Source organism: Canis lupus, chromosome 1, assembly GCF_048164855.1.
Source record: "Canis lupus baileyi chromosome 1, mCanLup2.hap1, whole genome shotgun sequence".
In the NCBI taxonomy this organism is placed as follows: Eukaryota; Metazoa; Chordata; class Mammalia; order Carnivora; family Canidae; genus Canis; species Canis lupus.
In genome coordinates, this window is record NC_132838.1 from 5,559,746 (window position 1) to 5,587,744 (window position 27,999).

The 27,999-nt window shown below is 47.9% G+C and overlaps 2 protein-coding genes across 5 annotated transcripts in view; one reads left to right on the forward strand and one right to left on the reverse strand.

Moving 5' to 3' along the window:
• The window catches only part of LOC140630139 (uncharacterized), a 29,500-nt gene extending 17,065 nt beyond the window's left edge, over window positions 1–12,435 (forward strand). Inside the window, exons 2-5 of one of the 3 annotated variants that reach the window (XR_012027953.1) lie at window positions 3,103–3,231; window positions 4,350–4,545; window positions 5,366–5,593; window positions 8,022–12,435. Coding sequence is in view for 2 of the 3 variants with exons in the window: in XM_072819801.1 (XP_072675902.1) it covers window positions 7,030–7,512 (483 nt within the window). In the remaining variant the exon portion in view is untranslated. The other 2 variants (XM_072819801.1, XM_072819802.1) reach the window with 2 other exon arrangements.
• Window positions 1–27,151, reverse strand: part of CNDP1 (carnosine dipeptidase 1) — a 36,400-nt gene extending 9,249 nt beyond the window's left edge. The window contains exons 1-7 of one of the 2 annotated variants that reach the window (XM_072819750.1): window positions 26,960–27,151; window positions 12,545–12,670; window positions 9,215–9,364; window positions 8,266–8,428; window positions 7,468–7,556; window positions 5,011–5,211; window positions 3,124–3,208 (exon numbers count right to left, since the gene is read on the reverse strand). In XM_072819750.1, the coding sequence (XP_072675851.1) occupies window positions 3,124–3,208; window positions 5,011–5,211; window positions 7,468–7,556; window positions 8,266–8,428; window positions 9,215–9,364; window positions 12,545–12,670; window positions 26,960–26,983 (838 nt within the window). In that variant the 5' untranslated portion in view covers window positions 26,984–27,151. Of the gene's footprint in view, window positions 1–3,123; window positions 3,209–5,010; window positions 5,212–7,467; window positions 7,557–8,265; window positions 8,429–9,214; window positions 9,365–12,544; window positions 12,671–16,187; window positions 16,672–26,959 lie in introns of those variants that run through there. The other variant, XM_072819761.1, reaches the window with a different exon arrangement.
• Between the last annotated feature and the right edge of the window lie 848 nt (window positions 27,152–27,999).

Here is a 27,999-nt window from a genome sequence, read left to right on the forward strand (position 1 = left end):
CCCCAGAGGTGGTGTGGGAGGGTCTGTGCAGCCTTGGCAGTGGGAAGAGAGTGTTGGGAGGGTCAAGGTTGGCAACCAGTAAGACCTGAAATACTTTGGCAGCCAGGATGCTCAGCATCCATGTCCCGACCCAGGACTAGACATTTTCTCTATCATTCCAGCTGGCCCTGCAGGTATTGCCATGGGGGGTGGGGGTGGGGGGGGCAGAGGTCGTTAGCAAGTGAAGCTGGGGTCTGAGCAGAGTGGCCTTTCTACACACTCACTGCACCTCTCCAGCACAACTGGCCCGGCCGGGGCTCAGGATGGAGTCGCATCAGGATCCTGTCTCCTTAGGGCGCAGGGCAGCCCTCCCAGTTGCGGGCTGCAAAGAGTGCCAGCAGATGCGTGTCCCCAGAGCAGAGGAGAGCACATCCTCCTCTCCCTGCCCCTTCCACCCGCCAGCAGGGGTTGCTCCAGGGAGGGCTGCGAGAGGTCACCGCAGGACCCGGTGGTGGGAAAGTGCCCAGCGTGCTGGCCAGGCCTCTGCCTTACACGCCCTGTTCTTGCTACTTCTTTGCCAGGGTTTTTCAACACTGAATGCATTCCCAAAAAAACAGGATGTTGCTGAAGGAGTTCATCTCCCCACCCCCCTCCTCATTTCCCACTTGAAATTATGATCCCCTGAACCAGGCCACTGCTGCCACCGCCTCCCCCTCCCCCTCCCTCTCCCCCTCCTCCTCGGCCAGGAGCCCAGCCCGGAAATGCACAGGAGGCCCAGAGGGTGGTGCCTTTGAAAACTGCACACAGGAAGCAAATGTAATCCTGATCCCCAGGAGTCCTCTCAGAATTTAACATTTTAATACTATGGTGTAGTTGGTGCTTAGAAGAGTGCCCTGGGCCCAGTGATCTTTGGGGCCATCAAAGCAGGCCCAAATCCTGCTTTGTGGATTTTAGGAGCATTCAGGGAAGGTGAATGTCCTCAAAGAGAAAAGCCCAGGAGCTGAGGGCTCTGTGCAAACTGGGTATCTGCACCCCCACCATCACCCTTCACTGTGTCTCCCGGTTGGAGACTCCCGCGCCTTTCACACGGTTGGCACTCAATAAACACGTATAACCTATTAGTGACCCTGGCTATCAGGATCTACAGATGAGGAATAGGGGACAGAGAGATTGGGAAGTTGCACAAGGTCGCACAGCAGCAGGAGGCTCCCTGACTAATGTTTAGGGCACCTGCCAGTATGCAGGAGGAGGACCCGACAGGCCCAGCTCTCCCAGGACATCCTAACCTGCAGTGGCCCTGATGGAAGGCACAGGAGCCAAGACGCTACTGCCTGTCATCAGTGCTGAAGCTCAACCCCATGCCCTTAGGTCTTTGTACAAAGCATATGAAAGCCACATAGATGATCCATTCCAGAATCACTTTGTTATGGATTATTTGATTTGTCTCAAAAATTAAAGAAAGTGAAACCATATGCTTTTCATTCTGTTCATGATTCCAATCTGATTTTTCCTAGCAGAGCCATATGCATTTGCAGGACTAAGTGGAATTCCATGCCTGGGTGAAACCGTACCATCTAAGAGAATGTAACGCAGCAATCATTATTGGGGGGAAATTGAAATGTACCATAAACATCTGATGATGCCATTCCTAGGGAAGAGAAAATTAGTTCTGATAAAACAGAAACATAACCCTTTCCCTCCTCCTCCTCAAAATATTGAGTTGTATGCTATCTGAATTCTTTTGGAAACATTTTAAACACTTTGAAGGAAAATGGATTGTTTTATTCCATTTGAAATTGTCCAGTATGGGAAATATTGCCCAAGAATTATATTTTAGGAAAACTAGAAGGCCACAAAGGAAGAAATTGATGGTAGATAAGTAGATGGAAAGAATAGGCAGATGGGAGATAAATGAAAGATAGATTGCAGTGTTAGATCACACGACAGGTAGACACACAGATTTCATTATTCACTTTGGAGAATGAAGGAGCACAAAGCTCTACAACTAAAGATGGTTCTGAAGACCCTGAGGACAGCTCCCAACAGGTGGCCCAGTTGCCCCGTCAGAGACTGCCAAGGCCAAAGGGATGCAAGCGAGTGGGGCAGAGGTAAAGCTGTGTCAACATAGAAAGACAAGAGACTTTTGCTAATAGATGCCCTTTTTTGGCACTGTCTGCCCCAAAGGGGCACGTGGTAAAATTTGCATAAAGGTACCCTTTATGCCAAGGAGACAGATCCAAGTATTGTGGGGCTGAAGCTTCCCTGAGAACCTTTAAAAAAAAAAAAAAAAAAGAACACCAAATGATGAACATAAAAGTGCAGGGTCCCTGCCAGGACTGTAAAAGGGACTCCAAGTGAGGCTCCCGAAGACTCAGCTTCCTTCACTCCTGGGATCCAGCCTAAATGCGAGCAAGAGCTACAAGATGAATCGAGGTGGTCAGGGTGGGCAAACTGGCTCTCTAGAAAAGCATACACGTACACATGACTTCTGCCTGTGAACTCCGGGCACACCACAGAAGGTGAGGAGCAGACAGAGACGAGCAAACCAATGGCCTCTCTGTGCCACTTGAGGCCACAGAACTGGAAACAGAAGCCAAATGGTTCTGGAGCCTTTGCTTCAGATGCTTCCTCCAGATGCTTCTCCAGAGGACTCTCTCTGCCCCTGAGTATGGCCAGATCACAATACCCAGTAAAAGAAAATGGGGTGGACTGAGGAAGAGCTTCAGTCCATCAGCAAACGTAATGTGGACCTAATAAACCTAAGGAACATTTAGCCAAAGGAGGGAAAGCTAAGACTATGATTTTTCTTCTACTCCACCCTTATTCAGAACTGGCTTGGAGGCCAAGGGAAGAGAGTGGCATGGAGTCAAACAGAAATGCATTCTAGTAGGTTCCATGACGCTTAAAAAGTGAAATGAAGGGGCACCTGGGTGGTTCAGTTAGTTAAGCCATCCGAATTGTGGTTTCAGCTCAGGTCATGATCTCAGGGTCAAGAGATGGAGCCCCAAGCCCATGTCAGGCTCTACACTCAGCAGGGAGTCTGCTTGAGATCCTCTCTCCCTCTTCCTCTGCCTCTATCCCAACCCTCAAATAAATAAATAAATCTTTTTTTTTTTTTTTAAGTGAAATGAAATAAGACATTACCAAGAAGAGCAACCAAGTCAGCCATTGGTTCATGGAGGATACCACCAAAGGTTCCTGAATGAAAGTCTTGATCTCGGCACTTCACCTATAGGACAGGAGAAAGAAAAGGCAGGCACTTACCTCTGTGGTTGCTCTGGTGATAGCGTTCACGTGGTGGCGCACAGCCCCATGCACTGTCCCCCAGGACTGGGTGGGTGCCTCCCAGTCACACGAGTTTGAGCATCTACTCCTCCCATGTCTTCAGTCTCATTCTTTCCTGAATCCCCAAAACTGATTTCTGTACCCATTTGTTCCTCTAAGACAGCACTGCTGGGGCCAGCAGTCCCCTCTCTGAGTGGTCCAGGTAGCCCATCCTCTGTCACTCAACCCTCCTCCCAGAAACCATCTTCTCTTTATTCTTTTCTTATAATTCTATTGGTGTCTCCACTTGTCTCCACTCTCCCAGCCTCCCACCCCAGAGCTCAGGCCCTGGCTCATTCTTCCTCTACACACAGAACTTCAAGAACTGCCTCCCTGGATTTCAGTTACTGTCTCCACACCACACACACTCATCCCTGTAGGGCTGACCTTTCACCTACTCACTTGACCTAAAGATTTTGGCTGCTGGCGGTGCATAATACTTTGCTATGCTCCCAATGTCTGAAATTCAATGGATGTAGGAGGGAATTCAGCATCTTCTCCTATGATTACTCCCTACCAGCCGGCCCACTTCCAAAATAAGAAATGACCCCAGTCCTATAAATCTGTCACCTTAAAATGATCTTTGACTTCTGTGCACACCTTATCCAGTACACTACCAATTCCTAACGAGTTTTGTTTAAATTGTCCCTTTGGTTCCTTCCTTCTGTCTTTCCTCCTGGCTGGTCCCCCACCAGCTCCAGGCCATCTCTAAAGCACTGCCAGATGGATCGCCTGTTCAGTCACTTCAGCTTAAGACCTTTGTTTCACTGGGCGGTCATACTAACTAAAGCACTTTGGGGTTTGCAGAGCCCCGCCTCTGAAACCTTAAGCTGCCTTATCCCACCTTCTACTCCCAACTTCATCCCCCTTCACCCATTCTCTTGTCACTTCCTGCACCCCACCTGCTCTTGGCCTCACTTGACCCATCCCAAATTCCCCCCATGTTGTCCTCCTGTCTCCCCTGACCCCACATTGTTCATTGCTTCAACCTGTCTGTGTCAGTACTGTGCTTCACTTTTTCCTACTTCTTCCCTCACTTCCCATAGAATGACCTCAGTCAACCCTGCAGCAACCCCGCCTGCTTGTCCATCTCTGGCTACTGAGCATAGCTGCTAAGGATCACCCAACTGCATAGGCATGGGGACTCTACACCCTGAATCCCGCCTGACACTTGATTGTGCTCCAATCTGCCCTCCCACCCATTCTGCATGGAGACCACTTCCAGCAATCGCTCCTCGGCAGGTAAGCAAACTTCCTACTCAGTGGAACACCCAGAGGCCAACTACAGCAAGACAGACGAATGTTCTGGAAGTCTTCTCTCTGCAAAGCCATTGTGCACCTGCACAGAAGAGGCTCGGGAAGAAGCACCCCTGCCCCTCCCGCAACTATCTGTGCATCTAGAGCTCCTCCCCAGGGCACCACAGCCCAGCCCCTGACCAGGCAGTCTCCTCACCCCCATGCACTGCTCTTTTCACCCCCAAACTCCACAGCCATGCCTCCTCAGCCTTCTGGTGTTTGAGTCACAGATCCCTGAATCCTAGAACGGCCCCTGGGTGTGGGAAGCTTCTGGAATCCCCCAGTCCCGAGACCTGTGGGCCCCAGGGCCATGTCTCCAGGTCAGAACTCTGCTCTCCCAAGAGCTTTCTCTCTTCCTGCCGAGATCCCAGGATGGACTCCTCCCTCCACCTTACTGGGGCTTGCAAATACCTCCACCCTGAAGTAACTATTCCCTCGAGTCCCGTAAGTGAGGGCTGGCTTCCTTTGGGTGAGCCACAGGTTATCTGAAATTACGATGTAGTCTACACTGGAAAAGAATCGATCCTTTTCCTTTCTGACCAGTTCCTCCAGGGCAACAGAACCAGCTTCTTCCATCCCTTCAATGATGAATTTGATATTCACAGGGAGATCCTGAATCAAATGAACAACAGGACAAACCATTCTGTCAGAAAAATTGCACGACTTGCCCATTCATCTTTTTCAGATCCAGAATTAGTTTGCATGTGACATAAATACATTAATTATTACACACATTCAATGTACGGGTTGTCCACATTCCCCACAGCTCCGTTCACAGCAAAGGAGTTATAACCAAGACTGTGAAGGAGAATACAAGGGAAGACCCAGTGTCTGGCCTCCAGCATGACCCTGCTGGATTCCATGTGGACCCTAAAGGATGATTCCAGGGAAGAATTCCTGCAGGAAAAGCCATACCCACGCTGCGAAGCTCTGCTGGGCCTCCTCGGAGACAGACGCTTTCCTCCTTCTCCCCAGAAGGAACCTTTCGAGAAAGGTTATTCAATTACAAATCTCTTTTCTGTCCTCATAATTCTGAGTATGATGAATGAGAGCTCTTTCCTTTGAAAGACTGTCTAATGTTTAAGCCCCAGGATAATTTTTATTTCAAGTATCTGTTATTTTTCAGCTTTGAGTTCTATCTGCCTTTTAACTTATTCAAAGCTTTGATCTTACAGCAAAATGGAACTTGAGTTTTTCCTCTGGTTAATATTAGGGCACAGAATAGCTCCTTTAAAATTTTTACAATGTGCCTTTCCCCCATTTGGTTTTGATCTTTTTGTATCTTTATAATTTATAACTTCATATCTTTGAGAGGGAAGGTCAAAGTCTTCCTGGAGCATAAAACACACACAGGAGAACTCTAGAAGTAATTCTATTCAGATAAACGATAGCACAAACATACTAATTAGTTTTAATGAGTGGGATTGACTCACCAAAGATTAACAAAGGCAGGATGAGTGGAGGATTATATATTAGAAAGTAAGTGACCTTCGGTCATTCAGTTGGTTAAGGACATTTTGGGATAATGATTTGTTCAAATGTATCCCTTGCACACATTTATTTCTATGTGTCTTAAGAAGTGAAGCTAAAGTTCTGATATATTAATATTTGAAAGCTCTATTTAACATTTAACTAGAAAACAATTGCTGAGAAGTAGTTGGAAAGCTTAAAAATTTTCTGGTAAAATGTGATTAATGAAATACACACCAGTAACCACTATGTGTTGGGGGAGGAAGACAGACCAACTGCCAGGCCTCAGTTTTGGTGTCTTCTCTGTCACTGACATACAAGGGACCTGGTACAAGTCATTTTACCTCTTGGCCACTCACCTCCCTATCTATGCAATATGGGTATTAATAAGTGTCTGCCTCTTAGTTAACTAACCCAGTGGTGTGAGGTGTATTCAAGTGCTCAGTTAGCAACACAGGAGAAGAGGGGAAGATGGAAGAACAGTGGGCACCAGAAAAGAAGAAGCCCACCCACATAAAGGGCCTCGCACTCACAGGCACTGGGGTTCCTCTATGTGTTACCTTACCTACTCCATGCCAGGTTCCTGAGGCAGAAATAACTATTCCTAGTTCACAGATTAGGTTAATGAGGCTCAGAGAGATCAACTGATTTGTCTGACAGCAGTGAACATTTCTTATGCTTTGTTTGTGATTATGTACATTTCAGAGTGGAAAGTTAAAAAGCAAAGCAGATTTTGGCCTTTATATGGGAACTTTCTTATAAATATTGCTTGCTTCCTTGGAAGGAAGGAAGGAAGGAAGGAAGGAAGGAAGGAAGGAAGGAAGGAAGGAAGGAAGGAAGGAAGGAAAGAAATGGAGAGAGAGGAGGGAGGGAGGAGGAATAGAAGGAGAGAAGGAAGTTGTCGTCATCTTCATCGTTGTCATCATCATCATTGTCATTGCCATCACCTTCACTGTCATTATGATCACCATGATTGCCATCATAGTCATTGTCATCACCTTCATTGACATTGTTGTCATTCTCATCATCCTAGTCATCATCACTGTCATGATTGTCATTGTCCTCATCATCACTGTCATAATTATCACCATCATCATTGTTGTTGTCACCACTGCCCTCACCATCATTGTCAACATCATCATCATCATTATGGTTTTTGTCCTCATCACCATCATTATCATTGCCGACATCATCATCCTTCATATTGTATTGTCATCATCATCATCCTCACCTCCATTGTCAATACCATCGTCATTATCCATCACTTTTATTGTCACCATCATCATTGTCATCACTGTCATCATCATCACCTTCACTACCAACATCGTCATTATCATCATTGTCCTCACAGTCACTGTTGTCGACATCATCCCTTCCCAAACATGGCTGGTTCCCTACCTCCTCCAGGGCTCTGAAGGTGCTCACAGCATTAATCCATGCTAAAACAGGGCCTTTGTTGTCTGTTGCTCCTCGTCCATAAAGTTTTCCTTTAAAAATGAGGGAAGAATTTTTAGAAAAGCACAGATACCTCTGCCAAGTTGAGTGAGTTAAAAACAAAGGTTGTTTTATGGAAATCATTTTAATAGTGCTTCCTATTTTTCCAGGCACAAATCTTGCTCCAAGGTCACAAAGTCTGATTTCTTATGTACAAACAGTATGGCCATCAGCTAATCAGATAATATAAACTAATTTGAAATATGCATATCCCTTTGGCCTTACCAGGAATTAGCTATTTTATCCAAGTTCGTTGAAACAGACCTGAGGATTTATTGCAGGATGTCATGTAACATAGCCTCTCTCATTTCAAGATTTTATAATTAGTAGAAGAATGAAAAAAAGGGTATGAGTGTATCTCCATTAACCTTTCTTCTTCTTTTCTTTAAAAAAACATAATTACATTTAGTATTTTAAAAAAGGAAAATGTGTGACCTAGACAACTTCTTCCTCCCAAGGACTGCCATCATGGGAGTCAATTCGCCCAGGGGCATGCATCAAGTATGCATAGGCCTCTCACAAATGAGAACAAAGCCAGCCTCGTTGGACAGCTGGTGGACTGTGAAACGGGTAGTATTCTGTTCATTCTTAACAAGAAACAGGGTAAGTCCTGGAGCTGGGGACAGGAGTCACATCTTCAATACCTAAGCCTTGTGGGGAGTCCCTTATCTGCAAAGAACCCAGCACTGATGCACCACTGACCATCCACCTCTGTCAGTGTGTAAGGGTCTGTGAGCCACCCATCTTCCCGTCTAGCAGGCTGCACATCCAAGTGGCCATAGAAGCACACAGTGGGTTTCTTTGGATCGTTCCCCAGTTCAGCCAGGATGATGGGAGGTATTGGGAGAGTCTGACCATCAGGCAGCTGCAAAATAAAAAAAGAAAAAATCAACCAAACATCACATTAAAAAAAATGTTGTTTAGTTCTCCCAGAAAATTCAGACATGACACCAGGAGTCCTGTTTCTACCCTTGGGTTTTTGTCGTGCCTACATAATTCTTTTAATCATCACTTTACCTCTAAAATGGGTGCCATGAGACACTGAATTAAAACATAATAGATAATTAAAAGTAAAGTGCTTCCTTGGATGCATAGTGACAAACAGTAAATTTAATTGAGCACATTCTTTGATATGAATTCAGACTTAGGTGGCTTAAATTAGATAGACATGGTTCTGGAAAACACATGCCACTGGGGAGACTCAGCCGTGCTGAAGGAGGCACCACCGGCGCTTAAATGAAAAGATTGCCCTTTATCACCGGGACACAGCGATAAGCGGGGATTCTGATGAAAGACTGGATCCTTTGAGAAAGGTACATGTGAACATAAGGGAGGGACAGTTTAGGAGAAATTTAAACCACATGTGAAGGATGAGGCTAGTACATGAGAGGGGGGGTCTTTCTGAAAGGTTGGCTCTGCTCGCCCACTCCACCCACTCTCGCCTGCCCCTCTGCCCCGACACCACGAGAAATCAGTAATGCCGACTTGTCTGGGACAAGATTTTTTTTTTTAGCCCTATTGGGAATCGAGATTATGGGGGCATTTCTGTGGAGGATCAGATGGGAGCAGGTCCCAGTCTTGCCACGCCCAAGGGAAGGCACAGCCGATGCACAGAAACGACAGCACGTTGCGGGGAGGGGGCTTCCGGCACCTGCTGAAAACCCGAGTCCACGGAGTCCACGCTGGCTCCCAGGCACCGAAGCTGCTCTGCCGCCAGGGCCATCATCCTGAAGAGTTCTTGTCTCAGGTGGGGCAGGGGCTGGACCGAGTCACTCTCCACAGCCACCCACTCCTTAAGCGTCTGGAAGGAAAGGTGACAAGGTGATTTGCCTGAGGGGGGTCAGCGTCCACTCTAGGTGGGACACACCTCACCGAGCCGTGACTCGAGGGCAGGAGGTACCAGGTGCCCAGCGCTCCCCACCTGTGCTGGAGGCTGAGTTGGCAAACACGTAATTCCAAAGTAACTGCCAGGTGGGCTGCTGTGGTCAAGAACCAGAGGTAGACACGTCTGCTTAAGAAGGAAGAATAGGGCAGGACAGGCAGGGTCGAAGTTTGCCTTCCAGGACCCGGGCCTGTGCCTCGCTGGACACACCACTTCCGCTTCATTAGGAACCGGGAGCAGCTGGCTGGCAGCCCCTAGTGCAGGACTCTGGGCCTCCCACGAGTGCCCTGGAGGCCTCTGGTCCTCGAAACTCACTTTAGGAACCACACAGTGGCCTCAGCTGGGCTGCAGGCTCCCCCGACCATCCTCTGCATGCAGGTCTGGCACCTCCCGAATCCAGGAGGCGGTGTCCCCAGGGCTAGGCAGGCAGGCGGCCTTGGCTCCTGTACCTGGTTCCGCCCGTTGGAGGTGTAGGATTTGCATGTGTTCAAGCTGGTAGCCTCAGCTCCCTCCTACGCACGAGGAGGGCCGTGCTCTCTACCTGCAGGCTACCGTGAGTGTGATACTGTCACACGACAAGAAATACACATGTTGATCTTTGTCCTGAGCTCTTGGCCAGAGCCCCTATGACCTCTAACTTCGTATGTGATAAGGGTGCTAGGAGCATGTTTTGTTCAGAGATTCAGTCTCTGTCTTGGGTTCCCGACACAGAGCTCCTAACTCCCTGGAACTTCCTGGGAGACGGGAGCATATTGTGTTCTAATGGGGCAGTTCTAGTGGGCTCCGGGGTGGGGGCTGCCTCACCAGAAAGACCAAGCTGTGATTAGAAGCTGGGGGCTCCCTGCCCCCGCCGCATCCGCTGGGGAGGGAAGAGGAGCTGCAGGTTAGTTAATAATCATCTTGCCTCCATGATGAAGCTTCCACAAGCACCCCGGAAAGTATGGGGTTCACAGATCTTCCAGGTTGGTGACTGCAGCCTGGGAGGGTGGCATGCCCCAACTCCAGGGGGACAAAAGCTGCTTCCAGACCCTGCCTTGCATGCCTCTCCATCAGGCTGCTCACATCTACTCTTTATCATGTCCTTAATTACATAACAAACTCCAAACATAATTGTTTTCCTGAATTCTGGAGCTGCTGTAGCAAATGACAGGCCCTGAGTGGGTTCGTGGGAGCGCCAATTTGGAATATGTAAGTAACCAGGGGCCTCTCTACCTACAGGCGACTTGGCATCCCCCACTGACGCTGAGGATAGGAGGGTGATGCTCACACCAGGCAGGGGGTGTCAGAGGGAGTTGCACTGTGGGGTGCCCCTTTGGTGTCCAGAGAACTAGACAGTTGCTTGATGTGTGGGAAACACACACATCTGGCCACTAAAGTGAGGGGAACCATCAAAGAAAACAAGCATTCTTTTCCACGAGGATTAGAGAAGACAATGTGCATAAGACTTAGCTCAATGCCTGACCCCTACTGGGCACTCAATAAACACCAACTAATATTGGAGATTAATAATCATCAATCACATTCCACTATTGGCGCTTGAGTTGTTCATATTGGGATAGCCACCATTTTTATTAAAAACCACACATACTGGGGATCCCTGGGTGGCTCAGCGGTTTAGCACCTGCCTTTGGCCCAGGGCGCGATCCTGGAGTCCCGGGATCAAGTCCCACGTCAGGCTCCTGGCATGGAGCCTGCTTCTCCCTCTGCCTGTCTCTCTCTCTCTCTCTCTCTCTCTCTCTCTCTCTCTATGTCTATCATAAATAATAAATAAATAACTATTTAAAAAAAAACAAAACCACACATACTTTGGGTGACTGATCTTGGATTCCCCAATTTATTTTAGTTTGATCTCTTTGCTGGGTGTAGCACTTTTGTTTTTATTATGAAGAAATGAATTTAACCTAAGGAGTACTGATTTTTACACTCTTAAGCTGGAATTTACAGAGCAGATGCTGCCAAGGAATCCCTAAAGGTAACAGATTGGATACATGTGAGGAAGTTGCAGAAAGAAGAGTTTTGGCTCAAAGACCCAAATTCACACATCTCCACTGCACACTGTCCCTCTCCACTGCTAATTCCAACCTACGGGTGGAGTCCCCACGTGGGCTTCAAGAACCCAGGAGGCATTATGTCAAGTAAATATGCCCAGGAGTATCAGGAAAGATCCCGTGAAGGTCAAGTGTAGGACCAGCGGCCTGGCCATTCATGTCTGTGTGAGAGCGCGAGACATGAACTCTTCTCAGTGGTCCGCACATGAATATTGCCAGAAGGGGCTGATTGATCCAGTTTGCACAGACTGAGCACCAACTGTGTGCCACACAGGGCATGGGGGCTCAGGGTCCAAAACTCCGTGACATGTCACACAGTCCCCAGGCTGCAGTGGACATACCATGTGCCCGGGGACAAGAGGGTCAGCGGAGGAGAAGGGGACTTGCAGGCTGACGGTGGCTACAGTCCTTCCCTGCCCCCATCCCTTGGCTCCCAGCCTCCCTCTCCACTTGGTCTTCGCCCTCAGGCTCCAGCTCTTCTCCCCCAGGATGTGCACCATGTGCACCATGTGCAGTTTGCCATGTAGTGAGTTAGAGGATTACAAGGGAGGAGACAAAGTGTGTGTTGCGCAAGGGCTACCTAACAGCGTTGACATTGAACTTGGCAGAACTCTGGACCTGAAGCCGGCTGTAGGCAGGTGGAATGGCTCTGGGAGGGTGTCCTGGGGGTGGGCGGTGTCTCAGCAGGCCTTGCAGGAAGGGACCTCATCAAAGGCCCCTCTAGAGGGGGAATGGGCGTTCTGAGGACGGTCCAGGGCCAGTGTGGGCTCCTCGGGCATCATCACTGCTCAGACAGTCTGACCAACACGCTAGGAAGGCCTTCTCTAGGAGGAAAGGCTGCAGAGGATCTCTTCCCTCAATCTGACAAATATTTACTCGTTTAACTCACTGAGGAGCCACAGGCATTTTAAATGGACTTAAGTTTTCAGGCAAAAAAAAAAAAAAAAAAGAAAAGAAAAGAAATCCACACCTCCCCGCAAATAAGGCTTCATTTACCCAGATACCCAAAGGATCTGTCATGCAAGCATTTTGCGTGTACCATTTCTCCTACCTGTACGAACTCATCCTGGTGGAGATCAATGTACTGGAAGACCTTCTCCAACAGCCCGGCAGGTGGTGAGGATGGAGAGAACATGCCTCCCTCGAGCAGCAGCAGGGAGGCAAGAAGAGAGGATGCCTGGAGTGGGCCACAGGGGAGAGACAGCAAAAATAAACACCAGATTTGGGACTTCTAACCTTCCAAATACTTCAAGAAAGCTTACTTTATCTGACACAGCTGCTTCCAGCCATTTGGACTAAAATAACAAAAGTAGTAGAACAGGAAATATATTTTTTGCTATATCTCCACCAAAATGCTTCATTTTCAATGCTTAAGAATTTCAATAAGGGATGCCTGGGGGGCTGAGTGGTTGAGCATCTGCCTTCAGCTCAGGGTGGGAGCCCGGGGTCCTGGGATCAAGTTCCATGTCGGGTTCCCTGCAGGGAGCCTGCTTCCCCCTCTGCCTGTGTCTCTGCCTCTCTCATGAATACATAAATAAAATCTTAAAAATAATTTCAATAAGACAGGAATCAAGTAAACAAGTTTGTCTTTTAGCACCAAGTTTCTCTTTTAGGTTTTCCCTGCCATGCAATCTTTCCTACTGGCTCTCTTCCTGAGAAGAGAAGTCGGCACTCTATACCCTAGGTGGTAAGGGCAATAAGAGAGATTAGTGTGAAGCAGTTCAAAACAAAATAAAACTTTTTTGTATGATCAACCAGTTTATTAGGAAAAAAAATATTTGGGGGCACCTGGGTGGCTAAGTCGGTTAAGTGGCCAACTGTTGATTTCAGCTCCAATAGTGATCTCTGGATCCTGGGATCAAGCCCCATGGCTTGCTGTGTGCTCAGCAAGGTGTCTGCTTCAAGGTTATCTCTCCCTCTCCCTCCGTTCTTCCTGGCCCCGGTTTTTTTCTTTCTCTCTCTCTTTCAAATAAATAAATCTTAATATATATATATATATATATATATATATATATATATATATATATATATTTTAAGGACTCTCTACAATTTTGTGTGGTATTATTGTGGGTTTCTCCCGTCCGCTCCTGAAGGTAGAGGACGTTCAAAAGAAACTCATAAACCATGCTGTGATAAATGACACAGAGGCCCTAGCAATCACTTAGATACTGTTAGCCACTCTCTCTGCCTGGGAACCTCAGCCCATCTCTCTGGTCTTCCTGGAAATCCTTCTGGCCCCTCTGCTTCTGTCTCTGAGCGGCCCTTCCTTACCTTGCCTGTAAACATGGGACGTGCCTGAGACCCCAGCCTCCCCCCTCTGCCCTCCCCTTTGGCCACTTCCCAGCCATCCCTCCATCCCCACAGTAGGCTTCAGGCTGGGCCCAGAGCAGAAAAATTAGGTCCAGATGAGGGTAGGCCGAGCAAGGTCAGAGCTACACTAATTTTCTTCTTCCCACCCAGCTCTTCCTTCTGGGTTTTTTGCACATTTTTACAACAGAACCATTTCAGACGATTTCCTCTTGGCCTCTGGTTCTGGGCATGAGCAGGGTCAAGGTGAGGACTTGTGTCGACAGCACAAGAAACTGCAGCTCCCTAATAAAATACACACTAACCCAGTTTAAAAATGGGCAAAGGATTTGAACAGACATTTCTCCAAAGAAAATATACCAACGGCCAATAAGCACATGAAAAGATGCTTAACATCATTAGGCATCAGGGAGGTGAAAATCACTTCATACACATGAGCCAGCGTCAGTTAAAATCAAGAAGTGAGATAAGAACAAGCATAGGTGGGGATGTGAAGGGAGTGCCCCCTTCCTGCACCGATGGGGAGGATGTAAACTGAGGCACTGCTGTGGAAGCCAGGCTGCCGGGCCCTCGAATGCTTACACACAGTCACCGTATGACCCTGCAGTTCGACTCCTAGGTACACGCTCAAGAGAAGTGACGACACGTGGGCCATACAGGAACTTGTCCAGGATGACCTGGGGCAGAGTTCTTCGTGGCAGCCAAGAGGTAGAGCTCGTGCAAGCGAGCGCCCATGGAGGAGTGCATAAACAAGATGTGGTGTCTGCACGCGAGGGAATATTGCTCAGCCATGAAAACTGACGAAGGAGTGACACATGCACGACACCAAAGAACCTTTAACACACTGCACGCAGTGAAGGAAACCAGACACAAGATACCACAGATGCACTAGTCCGTGGATGTGAAGTGTCCAAAAGAGGCAAATCCTGAGACGGAGAGCGCCTTGCTGGTTGCCTAGGGCTGCTGGGAGGAGTGAGTGCTGGTGGGCAGGGGGTTCTTTCTGGAATGTTCTGAAATTGTGGCAGAGGCCACACAATTTGATATCCTAAAAGGCGTTAGAAGTGCACACTTGAAATGGGTGAACAGTACGGCCTGTGAGTTCTAGTGCAATGCAGTTGGTACAAAAATAGCAGTCATACATCGAAGCCCTGTCCACAGAGGAAGTGAAGCAGCAGGTAAAAATGCGATAAAAGGAGCCGGAGCCGTGCTCCTTCAGGAACAGATGAAGCAGTTGGCCCAGTAGATGGTGCCAGTGGGCCTCCCTGAGCGGGATCCCTTTGCCTTGCGTTCTGGTAGGAGTGCAGCTGGATCCAGCTCAGCTCTGTGGCTGCAGAGCCAGAAGCCAAAGGTTACAAATAAATTCTGAGGAAATGAGTCCTCTGACCCACAGTGGCAGGAAGATGGAGCTCTGGGCACCCGCGAAAAGCCCTTTGAAGTGGAGTAGGCTATTTTTTTTCACAGCTGATACACCTAAATTAATACTTGAACTTTTATTATTCATTCATTGAATTTTCATGAAAACTTGCTGGATGCTCCTCTCTGATGAAAAATAAAAGGAGGAATTTGGAGAAGAAGGCGCCACGGGCAAAGAAGGTAAAGGGTGACTGCAAGGACCCAGGATCTTTCCAGTCTCTGTGGGAACCACCTCCCTTCTCAGGCTGAGGACTGAGCTTCCAGAAAGACTGCTCCCCGGCCATGTGCGAGCAGGGGCTTGCACACACGTCACTCCGCACTCCCCCATCCCTGCATGGCAGACAGATGCAGGGATGCAGGGACGGAGCACTGCTGTCCTTCGCCATCAGGCCCACGGGCACTTACTCTGTGCACCAGCCCTTGGATCCGGGGTGGGACCCCGGGCGGCATGTCTGCCCCGCTCCAGAGTCCTTCATGTCCCTTTTCCTTCCTGTTTGTCTCCATGTGTTATAGTCACACTTGATCTTGAACTAATCACCCAACAAAATCCTGAAGATTTAGAAGGTTGCCAGGGAACAGGAAGGTGAAGCATGGGGTCATGGAGGCAGAACCTGTTTTCTTGGGGAAGCAGGTTGCCCAACCCCAGGCTAGGGGCGGCCCAGAGGAAACCTTGCTCTCTCCACAGGCTTCTGCTAACTCCAGCTGGTCGTTCTTTGATCTGGAACAAACTCCCAAGTGTCCCTGTGCTAAATCTTATTTTTAAACACTTTACCTCTTAAGATTTATCGATGTCATGCCCAGGTCTGCGATATAAAGCACCCCCAGCCCCAATCCAGCGCCACCTCCTCAGAGCCTCCCTACTGCCCTCCTGCCCCAGGCTGGTGCCCCAGCTTCCTCCCCATCCACCAAACCCTTTTTGGCCTGTAAGAAACTTCAAGGCCAGGGTGGACGTGCACACCGAGAATTCTACTCACCTAGTCTCCTGGGAAGGCCTGTGTCACAGTCCTACAGCACTTGCTCTGCCCGGTGGCTGCTTAGATGAATTTGTTAGGATTCACCTACTTTATCTCACCATGACAGGGTTCAAAATAAAATCCCAAACCCAAACCCAGGCTTTTCCGGAGTCTTGTTAATTCCCCTGCAGGTGCTCAACTGAACCGGGTGATCCTGTAGAGATTAACGAGCTCTGGCAATGAGTCTGGAAGAACGAGCAAGCCCGGGGCGTGGCTTTCACAGGGAGCCTGAGTGAAGGAGAGGCTTGCAAAGAGCAGAACTCCCTGGAAAGTCCCAAAGCCGTCAGTTTCTCCAGCAGAGAAGGCCAGAAGCCAGGGGATGGAGGAGGAGCTGGGTGCGGTCACAGGGTGCAGGCGGCACAGGCCCACCCGTACGCCCTCCGGAGGCCCAGGCCTGAGGTCCTGCATGGCATCGGGCCCTCCTCTGCCCTGGGCTCTGCACACAGTGCTCCATCCTGGGCCTGAGACCGCTGGTCCCATGACCGAGCTGTTGGGGACTGCAAGTTTCTCTCCCTCCCTCTGGTCTGCGCCCCACGTAGGCCTCAGGGAAGGAGAAAGCAGGCATTGTCCGCCTGCGACAGAAGAGACTCTTGGGGCCATTGTATTCCCCACAGTCGGGCGGTCCCGGCCCAAACACCCGCACAGAGGGTCCTGCTCCGCGGCACTTCCACAGCCTGCTGACCCCTGGCAGGGCGCCCCCTCCCAGCACCCGCAAGCAGGGCCCAGGCAGGCTGGGAGCAGAGGTGGGAGGGGAGGGGGGAGAGGCCCTACTGCCTCCCACGGTGTGCAGGTACCCCAGGTCACACCTGAGGGGCACCAGCCCCGACAGCAGCATCACGGCAGGAGCTGGATGGGGGCTCCTCAGAGGCTAGACTGCCCCTGGTTCTGCACCCAGACTGGGTTCGGCCTTCAGTCTGGGGGGGCAGGTCCCAAAGCATCAGTGGTCCTGCCCGCCCGCTCCCAGGCCAACTTTGTGTCTCCGGGCCTCCGGGCTGTGCGTAGACGGGGGCCAGGGTTCTCCCGTTGAAGCTCACCTGACCGACTTTTCTACGAGGGTTAACAGGATGAATGGAAGCACCTGCAGGGTGACTGACGGATCTCAGGGCACGACAGAAATCGGGGTGCTGGCGGCAGCTTAACAGAGAAGCACCCGGAAGGCCCGGGGCGGGGGGCGGGGGGGCGGAGGAGGGAGACCCAGACCAGGCCCAGAAGCGGGGCTGACCGAGGAGAGCGAGCGAGGTGCTCAGGGTGTCGGGAGTTGCTGGGCAGTTTGTCCAGAAACCTCTAGTCGCCTCCATACTCCTGAATGTCAGCCTGGAGCTCACAGAGAACTTGCTTTGACTTCAAAGCACAGGCTTTCCTCGTCTTCACGACCGGAGCCCAGGGCAGCGCGCAGGTTCCAGGCCTGGCCCCCCGAACGCATCAGGCGTCTGCAGGTGGCCTGTGGTGCCCAACACATAGTACGACAAATGAAAGTTCAGGTCTTTTGCCCATTTCATGATTGGATTGTTTGTTTCTTTGGTGTTGAGTTTAATAAGTTCTTTATAGATCTTGGATACTAGCCCTTTATCTGATATGTCATTTGCAAGTATCTTCTCCCATTCTGTAGGTTGTCTTTGAGTTTTGTTGACTGTATCCTTTGCTGTGCAAAAGCTTCTTATCCTGATGAAGTCCCAATAGTTCATTTTTGCTTTTGTTTCTTTTGCCTTCGTGGATGTATCTTGCAAGAAGTTACTGTGGCCGAGTTCAAAAAGGGTGTTGCCTGTGTTCTCCTCTAGGATTTTGATGGAATCTTGTCTCACATTTAGATCCTTCATCCATTTTGAGTTTATCTTTGTGTATGGTGAAATCTCACAGAGGAAGACATAGACTTGGCCAACACGCACATGAGAAAATGGTCACTTGCCATCAGGGAAATACAAATCAAAAACACAATGAGATCCCACCTCACACCAGTGAGAATGGGGCAAATTAACAAGGCAGGAAACCACAAATGTTGGAGAGGATGCGGAGAAAAGGGAACCCTCTTACACTGTTGGTGGGAATGTGAACTGGTGCAGCCACTCTGGAAAACTGTGTGGAGGTTCCTCAAACAGTTAAAAATAGACCTGCCCTATGACCCAGCAATTGCACTGCTGGGGATTTACCCCAAAGATACAGATGCAATGAAACGCCGGGACACCTGCACCCCGATGTTTATAGCAGCAATGTCCACAATAGCCAAACTGTGGAAGGAGCCTCGGTGTCCATCGAAAGATGAATGGATAAAGAAGATGTGGTTTATGTAGACAATGGAATATTGCTCAGGCATTGGAAACGACAAATACCCACCATTTGCTTCCACGTGGGTGGACCTGGAGGGTATTATGCTGAGTGAAGTAAGTCAATCGGAGAAGGACAAACAGTGTATGTTCTCATTCATTTGGGGAATATAAATAATAGTGAAAGGGAATATAAGGGAAGGGAGAAGAAATGTGTGGGAAATATCAGAAAGGGAGACAGAACGTAAAGACTGCTAACTCTGGGAAACGAACTAGGGGTGGTAGAAGGGGAGGAGGGCGGGGGGTGGGAGTGAATGGGTGACGGCACTGGGGGTTATTCTGTATGTTGGTAAATTGAACACCAATAAAAATTAAATTTATTAAAAAAATAAAATAATAAAATTTATTTCAAAAAAAAAAAGAAAGTTCAGGAACAAGGGGAGCCCTGTATATTAGTTCCCTAGGGCTACTGGAACAAGTGCCATTGACGGGGTGGCTCAGAGCCGCAGAGCGGATCCTCTCACAGCTCTGCAGTGGCAAGTTGGACCACGCTCCCTCAGAGGGCTCTAGGGGAGGCCTTCCTTGCCTCTTCTCCAGGAGCGAGTGAGCTGTGAGAGAGTGGGGCTAGCTGCCATCCTGGGGAGCCCAGTTCACCATCCTGGGGGCTCAGCTCATCATCCCGGGGGGCCCGGTTCACCATCCTGGGGAGACCTTGGCTCCCCATCCTGGGTGTCCCTAGTTCATCCTGGGGGAACCCCAGCTCTCCAAACTGGAGGCCCAGCTCCCCATCCTGGGGGGGTGTCCCGACTCACAGCTGCAAGGCTCTGATCTGCACCCCAGCTCCACCCGCCTCCATCTGGGTGTGTCTCTGTGCCCTCTCTCTTCTCAGAGGGACACTGGCAGTGGCTCTAGGGTCCACCCCACTCCAGTAGGACCCCATTTTAACTGATTACATCTGCAAACACCCCACTTGCAAATAAGGTCCCATTTGGAGGTTCCAGGTGGACATGCATTTTGACCCAGTACAACCTGCTCTTTATTTTCTCATGATCTCCTACTCTGTTCTGTGTTCACTTAATAATGATCTGACTTGCTTGGACATAAGTTGTATAAGGGCCGGGACCTTTGCCTCCCTTATCTCCATATCCCCGCGTGCCTGTCACAGAATAAGACCCCAGCCAACACTGAGGGAGCAATTACAGGCACAGATCTGAAGGATACTGAGACTTTCACTGACGCCACTACTATCTCAACACCACATGGAAAAAAAGCAAAACCTGTCCACTGATAAGACCATTTCAGCTGTGGCATGAACAAGGGAAGTGTAAATACAAGTTTGGGCTGATTTCATTCCCTCCCAGCAATCTCAAGAGTCTCCAAGATTTCCTGAAAACCTACCAGTGGATTTGCTCATCGTTCTGCATGAGGCCCTCCTTCCTTGTCCATAATCCACAGCCTCGCAACCCCCAGTTCTGTGCCCGCACAGTGCACACTATCTGCTGCAGCTGAATGGGGAGGCCCTCTGGGTGCCGGGGCATCTACAACCAGCACCTCTCATGCAGGGGGATCATCGCTGCCGACTGCCTGCGCCTCTCCTCCCTGAAGGGATTTTGGATTTTCTCTTACTCCTCAGTGTTCTCGGCCTCACTGTGATGTGTCAGACATATTTCCATGTCTTGCTCAATCCTCAGCATCCTTTAGCAAACTGAAGACTACTCATTAGTCCCTTTTTGTGGCCAGTTATGCATTTACCTGAACCATAGAGTTTTTCCAATTACTAATTTCCATTTTCAGGACTTCCAACTGGTTGTGTTTCATATTTGTCTGTTCCTGGCTCATATGGGTCTTCTACATGCGATCACCAATCTCTTGAATTTAAACATACATCATTTGCATCCATTTTAAACATGTTCTATTTGCGTTTCAGAGGATATAAACTCGCTTCTCAGTTAATTTGTGGGCTTTCTTACTGTGAATTTATATTCTTTGGGATCTTCACCTGAAGACTCTACATGAATGACAGCTGTTTTATTCTCCTTCATGATTATTTCTGCCTAGGACTGATGAGGTTGCCTCCACCTGGCACTTCAGGACCCCTGGTCCAGGATCAGGTTTTAAGCTGGTGGCTTAGCGTTCCCAAACTGTGCAGTGAGGCTGGGATGTGTCACCAGCAGGGAGACCCACCAGTCCCTCGGTTTCTGCAATGGCAGTGGTCCTGGCTGCCCTCTGTGTGGGGCACTATTGGTCCTATGACTCTGTGGGAGTCTCATTTCCAGAGGCCATGGCCTGTTTCGGACCCAAAGTCCCGCAAAGCAGCAGCTTCAGCCCCAGATCACCTCTGTAGGTTTGGTTCTGTTTTTGTTCAGTAGGGATATTTATTGTGTTTCTGAGTCTATGTGTTTTTTTTTTTTAAGATTTTATTTATTCATGAGAGATACAGAGAGAGAGAGAGAGAGAGAGAGAGAAAGAGAGAGAGGCAGAGACACAGGCAGAGGGAGAAGCAGGCTCCATGCCAGGAGCCCAACGTGGGACTTGATCCAGAGTCTCCAAGATCATGCCCTGGGCCAAAGGCGGTGCTAAACCACTGAGCCACCTGGGATGCCCCTGAGTCTATGTGTTTTTAATTAAAAATTTAGAGCACATGTAATTGGGGTATTTGGAGTGGATGGGAGAGTTCAAGAGTGAACTCAATGAATCTTGATCAGAAGTCCCTACAGTGATTGCCTCCTGAAAGGCAAGGGCTCCCCAGTCTGGCCCAGTGCAAGCCTCAGTGAGCAGTGTCCACACACAGACACACAGGAAACATGCCTCACTGCACACTTTCCCAAGTCCAGGGGTTGGGCAGGATTAGCATGAAGAAGAACTCCCTGAAAGGCTGTGAGCTGCAATTACTGTGCCTTAAAAGACATAAACGTCCATGTCCCAGATACCCACAGCCTCCAAGACCAGGACAGGGGATAGAGTAATAACTGTGGGCCCAGCACTGTGAGTCCAGGATCTAAACCAAGGGCTAGGTCAGTAGGGTCGGGGCTCTAGGTCACTGCCCCACCCAGTGCTCCTGCAGAAACCGTTGACTGCACACAGTACAGGGTGTGCAGTTAGGTAACAGGATGCCACCCACAATGTCAGTATGGCGACTCCGGGAGCCCGGGGTGCTGGGGTTGCTCATCATCCTACAATCCTTGGGAGGTTCCACCTGTGCACACTCCCTCTGGCTTCTTTCCTTTCACAAGCTCCTCACTCCCTCAGGGTGTTCTGTACCCCATTCCTTCAGGGGTAGACAGGGAACAGCATCCCCAACTTTGTGTGCCAGTGGCTGCCGAAGCTGAGTGTGGTTCTTCTCAGGGGCATCAAGCATAGACAGAAAAGGTGCCTCTGTTCCAACAAGAGCACTTCTGAATGGGGAGGATTGTAATCACTTGAAAGAGCAGTTGAGATATGGGGCACTTGAGGAATTACAGGGGCCAGCAAGGAGAGGTGCTTTGGGGATGAGTCCCTTGCACCCAGTGTATGGGAATTGCCTATTGTTCTGTGCACAGGGCTGGGAGGGGTGCAGTGGGGCTCACTTGCTCCTGCTGCAGCATTTCTTTTTTTTTTTTTTTTAAACATTTATTTATGATAGCACAGAGACAGAGAGAGAGAGAGAGAGGCAGAGACACAGGCAGAGGGAGAAGCAGGCTCCATGCACCGGGAGCCCGACGTGGGATTCGATCCCGGGTCTCCAGGATCGCGCCCTGGGCCAAAGGCAGGCGCCAAACCGCTGCGCCACCCAGGGATCCCTGCTGCAGCATTTCTTATCTGCCCCGAATTAGTGAGACTACAACAGCTGGTCCAGGCTCTCCACCCGCCTGCCCCTTTAGGCAGGAGCTCTGTGTGGGTGCCCTGAGAGTCCAAGAGGACTGGCACATCCTACCTCCATTCTCCTTCCAGGTAAACCCACACGGTGCTTAGGTTTTAAAAATACATCTGCTTCAAAAGTTCCCAAAATCTTATACTAAGTTAAATTATGTATACTCATTAAATATCCAGACCATTTCTAAATAAGATAAAATACTGATACAATTTATAAACATGTTTTAAATATGAGTTTATCTACTTTTGGCTTCTTATTACAGAGAGATAAGGTATATGAATGTATTGGTAAACATATTCCTTTGCTACATTGAAAATAAATTGTACTGTGAGGAAGCGCAGGCCTGTAGAAATTATGATGATGTATTTATAAAGTTGCTAATTTACTACAGAATATGCATGTAACAACCAGCTCACAACTGCTTACCTCCTCATGTTCACTAGCTATCAAAGTTACAAGGGTTAAGAATTCTAATCCATGCATATAAGTGAAACTGCTAAGAATAACTAGGGTAAAGAAATAAACTCTGTTTACAAAATACACAAGGAAAGTAAGGTGTGCTTTTGATAAGAAAAAGTATATAAGGTGTGAAGATATGTTCTTACTCAAAGAAGAGTGATTTTGTCCTAGTTAGGGGTTATCTAAAGGTTGTTTCAAAATCTAAAAACCAGGAGAATAAAAAATAGAAATGAAACAAGTATCAAAAGTTGGGGGAAAAAAAAGAAAATCTTATGTTGTGTGGTGAAACTGGTGAAAATTAAATGAATTTATTACAAGTTTTTCTAAAAGACCTTCCATATCAACAGTATAGTGGTGCCTATGTAACACTAGAATTTAATAATCTTCCTCTATTAAAAGGACATTACTTTTTTGGATTATTGTAAAAGACTGTTTTTCACATGTTGACTAATCTGCCCAGAAAATAAAGATTATGTGCCTTATTAAAATAACCTCCTGTTCTTTATGTTGCTTAATCAGGTCCTTGATTACTTAAGAAAGTCGAATCTTCTCAGTATTAAAAGAACTAAAGTTTGGGGGGTTATTATCTTTTTCCAAACTATGCAACTTTCTGATTTGCCCTTGAAAATTTGAAGTTATCACTCTGGTTAAATAGATAATCAAGTATTACTTCACAGTGACCTTTGATAATATTTAACTGAGTTTTAAACCTTTGGATGTTTTTGACAACTTCCAAAAGTCAAATTCTAAATGAAGTCTTTTTGACCTATAACTAGTTTTGGGCTTTTTAAGAGGGTCCCTGGAAAAATCTCAAAGATTTGAGAGTGATATTAAACTTTGTATAATTAGGCCTATCTGATATGTTAAATTACATAAAAAGCATGAACAAGGGCAGCCCGGGTGGCTCAGTGGTTTAGAGCCGCATTCAGCCCAGGGCCTGATCTTGGGGTCCCGGAATCGATCCCACATGAGGCTCCCTGCATGGAGTCTGCTTCTCCCTCTGCCTGTGTCTCTGCCTCTCTCTCTTTCTCTTTGTGTCTCATGAATAAATAAATAAAATCTTAAAAATAAAAAAGCATTATCAAACAGAAGTGATGTTTAACCTTCTTTAGGTTATATTTGTATGGTTACTAATATAAGTATTTAAAATACTCTATAAAATTTCTAGAAATCTGTCCATGTTTTTACTGTACTTATAATCCATCATAATCCCAATGTTTATTTTTAAATGCTGTGTGCCTTCGGAAATAAACAAATTTCTTGGTCAATTCCATCATTTCAAAATGAACTTTCAATACATCTTTAACCATGGTTATTTTTCTGTCTTTGTCATTAGCATTACTGCCTCATTCTGATTCTTTTCCCAGAATATCTGTAATCAGCTGCAGCAAGAATGCTCCATGCTGGCATCACTAGAAAAGCTCCGTGACCCTGCCACTGGGCTGAGCAAGGATTTCCAGAAAAAGAAAGAGCTGATGTGGTCACAAAACTTCTAACCAGAATCGAGCAAAACAAAAAGTTAACTATAGGGGACTAAGCGAACTGTTGAGGATGATTATCATTTTTTAAAAAACTTTTTGTTTGAAGTATTGCCGGTTCCTTTAGGATTAAGGAAACCCTTTTCCCTTTTCTTTTCCTAAACTATCTTTAACTTATAGTAATCTGATAAATCATTTCTGTAAACAGAATTGAAATATTTATGCTTTTCTCCCTGCCTGATCCCTCCAGAATTTGTAAATTCTTATTGAGCGCTCTTATTTTCATGGCAATATAATTCATGTGTGTGCGTGTGTGTGTGTGTGTGTGTGTGTGTGTATAGGCAAATGCATTTACTAAATAGGAATCTTTCTTCCTTTGAGAGAATATAATTTAAAACATTAATTGCCAAGGTCTTGATTGGATTGTCATATTTGAGAATGATGTGCATAGAATCAGATATGACCAGTTTAAAGGAACTAAAGTTGATTTTATCAAACCAATAAAGCCCCCACAAAACCAGCCTGGTCCCTTGCTTACAGGGTTACAGTTAAAACAGACTCTTAAATAGCAGTTGCCAGAAGGAGGTGGGGGATGGGTGAAATAGATAAAAGGGATTAGGAGGTACAAACCAGTTACAAAATAAATAACTGACAGATACAAAGTACAGCCTAGGAAATAGAGTCAATACTACAGTAATAACATTTTTTTGGTGACTTTGCTATTGCAGTGAGCACTGAGTAATGTCTAGGCTTGCTGAATCATTACGTTTTGTACTTGAAAATAACACTGTATGTTAATTATAATTCAATAACAAATAATTAGTTAAAAATATATATTGGGGAGCCTCAAGAAGAGAGGCATTCACCCAAATCTGTAGGTACTGCAGGAGAAGAATGGTGGCAAGTCCTTGGCTTGAGTTCCTGGTCTAGAGAGACTTTAAAAGTCTAATCAGAGATTCTTTATTGAAAGTTCTGGCAAAGCAGACTTAAAAAGAACCTATACAACCAATAGCTACTCTTGCTGCACTTAGGTAAATGTCCAGGTCCAGTGTAATGCGAGTAGACTTACGTTAGCAACAAATAAATCCTACTGTGTTTATGTCTGATAGAAATGGAGGTGGCGGTGAAGACAATAGCATGTTTCGGTGAAGAACTGTAGCGCCCCTGTTATCAGGTCCTAGCCCTAGTCACCGTCCCTGAGGTTTTGTTATTCACCTATAGACCAGACTGGGTCCCAGATTCTTTTTGTTTCCTCCAATAACTGGCTACAACTCTCCATATGAATATTCACATTTTTCTTCCACCCTTCTGACTTACAATCACTAAGGACTAGAACTACTTCCCTTTTCCCCAAAGCACTACAAACTTCAGAGAAATCATCTCAGTGGTTCATGTGCGGACACCATTTCCTGCCTGCTGCTACATGAGCCATGCAAGAAGTTCGCTAGAACACCCGGCGCCACCACCAGCATCACTCCAATTGCAAAGCCGGAATTCATCAGAATCACACCTACTGCACCATTTAAAGATGCATCCAAGGGGATCCCTGGGTGGCTCAGCTGTTTGGCACCTGTCTTTGGCCCAGGGTGTGATCCTGGAGTCCTGGGGTCGAGTTCCACGTTGAGCTCCTTGCATGGGGCCTGCTTCTCCCTCTGCCTGTGTCCCTGCCTCTCTCTCTTCTCTCTCTGTGTCTCTCATGAATGCATGAATAAAATCTTAAAAAAAAAAAAAAAATAAAGATGCTCCAAACCTAACATCCAGAAAAATCTTCTCAACTGATCGCCCTCTAGACTCAAAAACAGAGTTTGGAGTTTGTTCTGATCATAAACTTTTATTTTTGTCCCCTCAGAGATGCTTCTTGATAAGTAGCTGACTGCCTGCACCATAGGGAGCCCTAAAAGAGATCCAAGCAGATGAAGCTTCCTCAGGGCCAGAGGTAGGGATCAGGGAATAGGGAAGTCAACGTTAAGGGTACAAGATTTCTTTCACAAGGTCATGAAAATATCCTAAAATCAACGCGGTGATGTATATCTGTGTATCTGTGAGTTTTAGTATGTAAAACTAAACTCATTGAATAACACACTTAAAACTAAGTGTGTTACTAAAACTAATTGAATAACACACTTAAACTGCAGATTCCTGGGCCCCTACTCCAAAACTATGCACATGAACGTTGGGGGCCGGGGGAGAGTTCAGGGTTTAGTGAGAAAGGCAGCAAATTGCACCTGAATGTGTAGGAGTCTCCACACCTTCTATCTTCTTCTAAGTGATACCTCACCTTCTGCATTCAATAGCTAGAGTTTCTGCTCTGTGGTTTTATTATGAATATTACCTTTTGAGGAAGAAAAAATGAGTATGGAGAAGCACCCTGTCATCTGTTCTAGCTTGCCCCACCTGGAGCAGGCTCTGGGGGCTCATCCGAGGCCACACCTGGCTCCAGCACTCACCGGGCACAACCACATGCCAGGCACTGCATAAGCTACTGGAAATTCTTCCAAAGACCACCTCCCTCAGAGGAGACAGCGAGCACCTAAGAACGTTTCCAGTGGTGCATCTCAAGGGCCACACGAGCATCCGCTCTGCTGACCTGGCATACTGCTACAGCACACACGCTCCCTAGGCAAACGAAGTCTAGTCTAGTGTCTGGTCTCTCAGCCTCTGAGTGTGGGAGGGGCTACTCACCATTCTTCCAAGTTTGGGATCCATTGGGCTGGAGTTCTGTGGCCCCTAGGAATTCCCTGGACCTCAAAGGGGAAGAGAAGGTCTCATAGAGGCCTTCAGCTGGCCACCTTAGCTGTCTCTCTGCGAACTGCTGGTCTGTGCTTCCATTCCTGCCCCCGGGAGGAGGACAGGGCTGGTATAGTAGACCTATTCACATTGGGAAAACAAAGATGCTTCAGATATTCATTCAGTTGGAAGGCAGAGGAAGAAACAATGCATCTCGTATGCACAGATGATGGGATGAGGTAGTGGTCCGGAAGTCATCTGATGTTCCTGAAGGCCATCGGGGTGGCTCAGGCCGTGGGTGACATAATAGGTGCTTCACTGGGTATGTGTGGGGGGTGGTGACCCTTGAGAGGAGGTAAGCGTACGTGCCCAAGGCCACAGGAGCACAGCCTGTTACCTTGAACAGGTGGCAGAGCCTGTGCTCTGTTGTCGCAGGCCCCGGTGACCGATGCTGCACGTGAGCTACGTCAGCCTCATGAGCCCTGCTCAGGCTGCTGCAAGGACATCCCGCAGACTGGGGCCTGAAACAACAGAAACCTGGTGCTGGAAGTTCAGGAGGCTGGAAGCAGGAGATGAAGGTGTCGGGCGGGACTGGTTCCTTCTAAGGGCTGTGAAAGGGAGCCTTCTCTGGGCCTCCCTCTCTTCGCCTTCTGCTGGTTGCTGGCTGGTTGGCATCCCTTGTCTTGCAAACACACCACCCAACCTCTGCCTTAATCCTCACACACCCTTGTCCCCCTCTGTGTCTGTGCCCAAGTGTCCACCTTCCGTGAGGACATTGGTCATCTTGGGTTGGGGCCTGCCCTACTCCAGAATGGCCTCGTCATAATTAATTGCATCTGCAAAGTTCCTATTTCCTACTATGGTCACCTTCTGAGATACCGGGAGTTAGGACTTCAACGTACAATTTTTGGGCTGTCTCCAAATCACCTAGAGAGATCTCTCAAAGCACCCCAGATGGTGAATCTGGATCTCTGAGGATTACTGTGGGTAGGGTG